This window comes from Bombina bombina, chromosome 1 (assembly GCF_027579735.1).
Source record: "Bombina bombina isolate aBomBom1 chromosome 1, aBomBom1.pri, whole genome shotgun sequence".
NCBI lineage: Eukaryota > Metazoa > Chordata > Amphibia > Anura > Bombinatoridae > Bombina > Bombina bombina.
In genome coordinates this window covers 1,129,210,666-1,129,219,431 of record NC_069499.1, presented here as the reverse complement: position 1 = coordinate 1,129,219,431, position 8,766 = coordinate 1,129,210,666, and the positions used below count along the sequence as shown (strand labels likewise).

The following is an 8,766-nucleotide window of genomic DNA, read 5'->3' as shown; positions in this document are numbered from 1 at the left end:
TATATATATATATATATATATTTATATATATAGATAGATAGATAGATAGATAGATAGATAGATAGATAGATAGATGATAGATAGATAGATAGATAGATAGATAGATAGATAGATAGATAGATAGATGATAGATAGATAGATAGATAGATAGATAGATAGAAATATAAATATATATAAAATTATATATATGTATTTATATATATATATATATATATATATATATATATATATATATATATATATATATATATATATATATTTGTAAAGAATGGGGATGCGCTCGCCAGGATTTCCAAACGATTGTTATTTTGTATTGTCTGACGAAGGGGATAACACCCCGAAACGTTACATTAAAAGGTAATTTTGGAAATCCTGGTGAGTGCATCCCCATTCTTTACTACTATCAATACTATGGAAGCACCCTGGGTGGATGAAATGTTAACCGTGAGTGCTGGCCTGCCTGCTGTCTCTCTCTCTTTCTCTCTCTATTTATATATATCACATGTCTGAGGACGGGCGGATGCCTGATTTGTTGTACTAAGCAAAATTTGTTAAAATACTGGTGAGTGCCTGCTCTTTGAAAAAGAACTGTTTATATATATATATATATATATATATATATATATATATACATACATATATATATATATAGGTATAGATATATATTTTAACAAAAAATCAACAAGCTATATAGAGAAATATGTGTTTTAGAATAAAAAGAACATATTCTTCTATGTGAAGAACATTGAAATGTAAAATATTCATTTCAGGTTAGCACACTTGGTTAAATTCAATCCGGTTTACATGTGAGTAAGGGTATTAGTTGTTTTTTTCCCCACTTTTCACAGTCCAATGAACATTATGGGGGAATATGTTAAGATGGAAGAGATATTCTAAGTTCGACTTTTTACGCACGTCAGATTAGCACTCATGTGAAAACATTTTACTTTCAATTTTTAATACACAGGCTACCCGACACGCGTAAAAAGCTAACTTCTAGCAGAGATAATGCGCAAGCGGGAGTGATAATTAGTGCTCCACTCATAATCTAGTCCTGAATCAGGAAGGCAAAAAAATGCATAGATATTTTAATGCCTTTGGTACATATGCTATTCACTGACATGACAATTTATACATGAAAATGGATAATTCTCAGAAATACAAATAGGAATTAAAGGGACACTGTACCCAAATTTTTTCTTTTGTAATTCAGAAAGAGCATGCAATTTTAAGCAACTTTCTAATTTACTCCTATTATCAATTTTTCTTCGTTCTCATGCTATCATTATTTGAAAAAGAAGGCACCAAAGCCTTTTTTTGGCTTCAGTACTCTGGACAGCACTATTTTATTGGTGGATGGATTTATCCACCAATCAGCAAGGACAACCCAGGTTGTTCACCAAAAATGGGCTGGCATCTAAACTTACATTCTTGCATTTCAAATAAAGATACTAAGAGAATGAAGAAAATTTGATAATAGGAGTAAATTAGAAAGTTGCTTAAAATTTCATGCTCAATCTGAATCACAAAAGAAAATTTTTGGGTACAGTGTACCTTTAACAGATGGTGAAATGTTCAACTTGAATCTCGTGTGAAGAAGGTATAGGCTCTACTTCCTATAAATTGTGCATGTTTGACAGAATGTCAGGGTTAACATCCAGCTGGCATTTTAATGACATGTCCAGTATATTTAATGTTTTTTTTAATGACATGTACAGTTTTTATTTTTTTTATTTTTTTAATAACATGTACAGTATTTTTAATGAGTTTTTTTAATGACATGTACAGTATTTTTAAGGTTTAGGTCAGTGTTGATAATGAGGAATAAATATAGAAATAAAAGGTTGTGCTATGGTGAATCTTCTATATTTGTTGGAGCCTAATTATATACAAATGAACATTTAAAATCAACACCAGCAGCTTCAGTTTCTGTGTTATGCTAAATCATAATTGATACAAACTTCTACTAATGGTGATCAAAGAATCTTATTACTATTGCAAACATAAATTGTAAATTTAGTAGAATCCAATAGTATTCAAAATAAAAATTATTTATCTTTTTAAGCATCAGAACCACACATAATATATATAATGCAATGCTGTGTGTTTATAAACATCAAAATTCCATTACATGATTCCTGAGGACAACTATATACATCATGATCTATCTATCTAAGTCTATCACAAATGTATTTAAATCTGTTATAATAATAAAATACTTACTGATCCATGTAATAAAATTGAAAAACATGTAATGTGGACATGATCCTCTTTTAAGCTAAAAGTATATTAAAATATATCATATATCTTGAAAGCTAAACAACTTTTCCTCTTCAAAATATATTTAAAAAATAAACAAAGGAAATAAAGTTCCTTTGTAACCTTCAGATGATTAAGCTAAAAAAATGAATTGCAAAAATGAGAAAGGAAGGGAGGGGAAATTACCTGTCTTAAGATTAAAGGAAATAAAAAAATACTTATCTCTGCTCCACCCTAATATCGTTCTATCGTAATGAACACCCTGAGGCAATTAACTAATTAGGCCAAATGGACACACAAAGTTTATATCTTAATTAGCGTTTCACCATGTTTTAAAGAGCCAAAGAGCTGAGTTTGAGAGTTTTAAAAATCTGAAACACCCACTTCTTCTTGTATAAATAGGCAAATACATTTCTTTACAATATCCTTTCTGTTTCAACTGCTCTGCTAGGCCTTATCATTGACAACATGTCTAAACAAAATAGCAGTGGATCTTCAAAGGTTTCTGTTGGTGGCAGTGGCTATAGGGCATCTAAATCTTCATTTCTGATGAGTTCTGGAGGGGCTTGTGGTGCAGGAGGCTATGGAGGTGGTGATTTGAGTGGAGGTTATTCTGGTGGCTTTGATAGTGTTGATTTTGGAGGATATGGTTGTGGAGTCAGTGCTTGTTTTGCAGCTGGAGGAGAAGGCCTCCTTCACGGTGGTGGGAAAGAAACTATGCAGAATCTTAATGATCGTCTGGCTTCATATTTGAACAAAGTCCGAGCTTTAGAACAGGACAATTCTGATCTTGAATGTAAAATAAGAAACTGGTACGAGAAGCACCAGAAAGACTCGTGTCCTGATCGGGACTACAGTAAATATTACCACATTATTGAGGACCTTAAAAAGCAGGTATGAAATCATATTTTTTTTAAAAAAAGGATTGATGTGGTGATTTACCATGTTTGTTTGTTTTTTTAGCACTGAGCAAAAACATCTAATCAAACTAAACCATTCTAAATATTACTTGCTTTAAACAATTTTGTAATCTTTGAATCCTAAAATAACAAAGTAATTGGAAAACTAATATGTTGTATATAAGCATTTGCTTTGCAGTATATATCATGTTGATCTGTATTTTTGTCTGTTGTGTAGATTCTAACAGCTTCTGTAGACAATGCCAGGGTCGTCCTCCAGATTGACAATGCCCGCTTGGCTGCAGATGATTTTAAGTTAAAGTGAGTGTGCTATTTACAAATAAATTATAGTTTTCATGTTTGTTGGTAGAAAATATGCATCACAATATATATATATATATATTATATATATATATATATATATATATACACAAATATGTGCTTTCTTACAGGTTTGAGAATGAGTTATGCCTCCGACAAGTAGTTGAAGCTGATATTAATGGTCTACGCAGAGTTTTAGATGAGCTAAATATGTCCAAGTGTAACTTGGAAACACAACTTGAAAGTCTGAAGGATGAGTTGTCCTGCCTGAAGAAGAACCATGAAGAGGTACTAGAGTATCATCCAGACAGTCCTTTTGCTTAGACGTATATTTGATGATAATCTTTTTTGTTTTATTGAGTAATATTCTTTTTCTTCGAATATTTGCATATGTCAGAACTGTGTTCTCTTTTGGTTATCAACTTAGCAACAGCATTTCATCATCATCTAACCTAGTGGTATATTTTATTCTTGCTGAAAACAAACTGACCATAACATTTATCTACTAAAAATCCAAAGGTGTTTTAATAAAGATTATTGTAGAAAAAAAAAAAAAAAGGTAGTGGTAAGCTATTCACCCGGGAATATAATTAAGCTTTATTTATCTATGCATGTACATTTGTATGCATGTATGTATTTTGTATGTATTCATTTATTTATATAAATATTTAATTGTGTAGGAGATGAAGAGTTACCAAGGTGCTACTGGAAACCTAAGTGTTGAAATGCAGGCTGCCCCAGGAATCGACCTTAATAAAATACTAAATGCTATGCGGGCTGAATACGAAGAAATGGCGGAAAAGAATCGCAGAGAAGCTGAGGCCCGATTCATTGAAGCGGTAAAACATTCCCACAATAGCAGCATAATTTATTCTTCTAAGATGAATTGAATCCAAGTAACTTTATATTTTACTGTATTATTTCAGAGTGAAGCACTCAAACGGGAAATCTCATGTGGTGCAGAGCAAGTTCAGTCCAGTAAAACTGAAGTCACTGATTTAAAACGCACACTCCAAACACTGGAAATAGAACTGCAAGCATCGCTAGCGTTGGTAAGAAAAAAAACTAAAATATTTTTTCCATAAATGTTATGCAGTTTAATTGTCCTTTTTTCAAAAAGTCACAGTGAGAACACAGACAGACATGCAGCAAGATAGATATATACATAATGGATAGATAGATAGATAGATAGATAGATAGATAGATAGATAGATAGATGATAGATAGATAGATAGATAGATAGATAGATAGATAGATAAATAGATGATAGATAGATAGATAGATAGATAGATAGATAGATAGATAGATAGATAGAGATAGAGAGAGAGAGAGAGAGAGAGAGAGAGAGAGAGAGAGAGAGAGAGAGAGAGAGAGAGAGAGAGAGATAGACTGATATTATGAATATAACTACAATCATACAGTTATTTAATAATAAATAATGTTTATATATTAACATAGAAAGACTTATAGCTAGAAATATAGATGATAGATAGCTGATAGATAGATAGATAGATAGATAGATAGATAGATAGAGAGTCAGACAGATAATAAATAGATAGAAAGATAGATAGATGATATATAGATAGACTGATTTTGCAAATATAACTATATTCATGCTGTAATATAAAAATAAAAAATGTTTATATTAACACAGAAAAACATATAGAGAGACTGATTTAAAAAAAAAAACTATATTCATGCAATCATATAATAAATAATCTTTCTATATTAATAGAAACAGTCTCTGGAGTGCTCTTTGGCTGAGACAGAAGGAAACTACTGTGTACAGCTCTCGCAAATTCAGGCAAAGATCTCTTCCTTGGAGCAGGAGCTGTGTGAGGTCAGAAATGAAACTGAGAGACAGAGTGTGGAGTATGCACGACTCTTGGATATCAAAATCAGGCTAGAGAGAGAAATTGAGACCTATCGTTGCCTACTTGAGGGGGAGTCTATGTAAGTACAATTCCTACCTTTTTAAAAAAAAATAACCAAGGTTATTATGGCTTAGACTTTCATCTGTATCTCTACCAGACAATTAAGATGTGTAGTGAAGTGTAGAAATGTTTTTTCTCTTAAATGTATTCTTCAAATGAAATAAAAATAACTATAGGGATACAATAAAGGGAGCAATAACAATATTTTTCCACATGCTTGCAATAAATTAACACTAAAGTCAAAATTAAACTTTCATGTTCAGATAGAACAGGTCATTTTAAACTACTTTGCAGTTTGTTATGAAAGTTCCTTTATCCTCTTGGTATCCTTCATCTAAGAGCATACCTATGTAGGTTCAGAAGCCTCAATACACTACTGGGAGCTAGCTGGTGACTTGTGGCTGCACAAATATATGCTTCTTGTTATTGACTTACTCAGTGTGTTCAGCTAGTTCCCAGTAGTGCATTGTTACTTCTGAGCATACCTTAGTTTATTCTTCAACATACTAGGTGAGTGTCATCATTTTTTTAATGTATAAACAACTTGTTTGCTACAATTGATTTTCAATAGTCACACTTAACCCACCACAGCCTTATATCGATGAGCCAATCTGGACTTGTTACAGGAGTAGACACAGCAAGCCACTGGCATTTTGTTAACAAAATATTGTTTTGCATTTTGTTATCATATAGGCCTCTATTTATCAAAGTCTGGCGGACCTGATCCGACAGTGCGGATCAGGTCCGCCAGACCTCACTGAATACGGAGAGTAATACGCTCTTCGTATTCAGCACTGCACCAGTAGCTCACAAGAGCTGCTGGTGCAACGCCGCCCCCTGCAGAATCGCGGCCAATCAGCTGCCAGCAGGGGGTGTCAATCAACCCAATCATACTTGATCGGGTTGAATTGCGGCAATGTCTGTCTGCCTGCTCAGAGCAGGCGGACAGGTTATGGAGCAGCGGTCTTTGGACCGCTGCTTCATAACTGGTGTTTCTGGCGAATCTGCAGGCTCGCCAGAAACACGGGGCCTCAAGCTCTATCCGAAGCTTGATAGATAGGCCCCATAATCTCTTCTGAATCCAAATAGGGACAGAGAGTGCTGGTAACACTAATGATCATTAATATGACAGTTACATTGTGTGGCATTTTATTGATAACTGACATTTTTTCAATGCTTTATACTTTCTTTCTTCCAGCCCCAAGCATATTCCATTGCCAATTCCAAAAGGTAAGTAAATCGCATTATTAAAAGTGATATAAAAAAAGTAACATAACAGCGCAAACTTTGGTTAACAACAGTTCAGACATTACGCATACTGTTTTCTGTATCTATTGAAACAATCTATATGTTATAAAAATAAAGCTATTGCTATTGACTTTTGGCTGGTTAAGGGGTCAAATTACTAAAATTCAGCTCATTTAAATAATTTGCTTCTTATACAAAATTGTATTATTTAAAAGCTACAATTTAAAAAACATTATGGAAATGTTGGTTATATTTGCATTTTGTATCCCTTTGTGGGATAGACAGTGTTTCTTATTAATATAATGACACCACCATAACTCAGAAAAGAAAATGTATTTTTGAAAACTTATAAGGCTGCAGATGTATACCTAAAAAAGTTACTGTTTTATATCTACTACTGAGCATAAAAGACAGAAATAGTATGACTATACTATGCATAATTTAATACTTTGTTAAATATAACTGCACAAATGGAATTGCAAACATTCAACAAAACCCCTATTATATTTTCAGAACCAACTAAAAGCAGAAAGATTAGAACCATAGTGGAGGAATATCATGATGGACAAGTAGTATCTCAACAAGTCTCAGAACAAGATGAGAAGATGTAAGGACAGCACTACTTTCCAGCTGTCTTCAAGAAGCCAACTTGACCATCACTCAAAGGAAAGAGAAACAAAATAGCTTGCAAAATATACTGCATTTCTTTCTAATTCTACTGCCCTATAAATGAAATGATCTCTCACTTAATCTATGGTGAATGTTGTCTGGTGTTCTTTCTAAATAAAGTTACTTTTGATGCAAATTCCTGGTTGTTTAAACTGGTTTGTATTTCTAAATGTCTAAAGCAAATAAAAAAAACTGTAAATGCTGATAGGACAAGCAGCAATATTACAGATAGCCAGAATGACTGGATTTAAATGCTATGACAAGGATTGATTACCTCCTATTAGTTGCTATTTTACATTACAATGCAATGATTAGTAATTAAGTAGATCGCACATTTCTTTCCCTAAGGGCTAAGGAGGCTTATTCCTGTAACAGCACAAGGAGCATTGCAAAGAAAGATCAGAGCGTCTTCTATAGCACGTGAATAATGATTTAAAGAGAAAACGGGTTTGTTTGTTTTTTTCCCCTATGGATCTCTAGTACAAATCTTTACATAATGATCTATGTTACATTTCTAAATGGAAAACGCATCTAGTTTTATGTTTTTAAGATCTGCTCCTTCCACTTGGCACAAGGTTTAACAATCTTTGGTCTTTCTATAAGTGTTATTATGTTATGTAACACCTGACTGCCTGTTAATTGTCCATAAACCAATCTTTAACCTCATGCTTACTAGAGAAGACTGCAAAGCATTGCTATACTGTGTGTTATGCCCATTCCTGGCAGCTATGGGGTTAACTAGAGGCGGTCCTCCACATCTTCCTTTTCAAACTTAAACTTGTCTCCCTCTTAAAAAGAATCAATGCAGAAAATACCCCCAAATTAAAGCCTGAAAACCCCTTCGATAATTATTACCCTTCATGCTTCAGTATTTAGAGAATTATTGATCTAAAAGGCAGAGAAAATACTTTGTTATGGTGAAACTGAACACGTGAAACACAATACAAAGAATAAGTGCAAAAAAAGAACATTTTGACGCTTTTGCGCTCCTATAATTTTTTTTTTTTTTTTAAACTGATGAAATCATTTTCGGATATGTATTATGGGTGTTTGGCTTCTTGTTGTATCAAAATATATAAGACAATAATGACCTAAATTTGTTAGTGGTAAATGGGGCAGCAGATTTCTCAGTGCCTAGGGCTGCATAAAACTAAATACACCACCGTTTTAGTATAAGACCATCCAGTCAACAAAAGGGTATTCCAGCCTCCAGAATTTAAAAAGGACCTTTATTATTTCACATAGGGTCCTCAGAAATAGAAATTACAACGTTTCAGGCCGGCTATAGGCCCTTAGTCATGTACATGTTAGTATAAGACTATTTCAGTATTACAGTTTTAATGGAGAACCTCATCAAAACTCTTAACCATATGGTTAAGCATTTCACCCCAATGCTCTAGGACATCTTGTAATATATATTCCAGTTCCCAAAATAA

The 8,766-nt window shown here is 33.1% G+C and overlaps 1 protein-coding gene across 1 annotated transcript; it reads left to right on the top strand.

Annotated features, from left to right (window-relative positions):
- Positions 1-2,706: 2,706 nt before the first annotated feature.
- On the top strand, positions 2,707-7,466 carry LOC128645469 (keratin, type I cytoskeletal 12-like). The gene is made up of 8 exons (XM_053698487.1): positions 2,707-3,153; positions 3,397-3,479; positions 3,611-3,767; positions 4,160-4,318; positions 4,406-4,531; positions 5,215-5,432; positions 6,612-6,643; positions 7,175-7,466. Exons 1-8 carry the CDS (start codon positions 2,728-2,730, stop codon positions 7,270-7,272), a joined length of 1,299 nt encoding a protein of 432 aa, XP_053554462.1. The 5' UTR covers positions 2,707-2,727; the 3' UTR covers positions 7,273-7,466.
- The last annotated feature ends 1,300 nt before the right edge of the window (positions 7,467-8,766 follow it).

What these genes read in the sequence shown, in the direction of transcription:
- LOC128645469 (XM_053698487.1), top strand. Translation starts at nt 2,728, where the DNA reads ATGTCTAAACAAAATAGCAGTGGATCTTCAAAGGTTTCTGTTGGTGGC. An exon ending in TTGAGGACCTTAAAAAGCAG is followed by an intron (nt 3,154 to 3,396) that starts GTATGAAATCAT and finishes TCTGTTGTGTAG; the next exon opens with ATTCTAACAGCTTCTGTAGA. An exon ending in CTACTTGAGGGGGAGTCTAT is followed by an intron (nt 5,433 to 6,611) that starts GTAAGTACAATT and finishes TCTTTCTTCCAG; the next exon opens with CCCCAAGCATATTCCATTGC.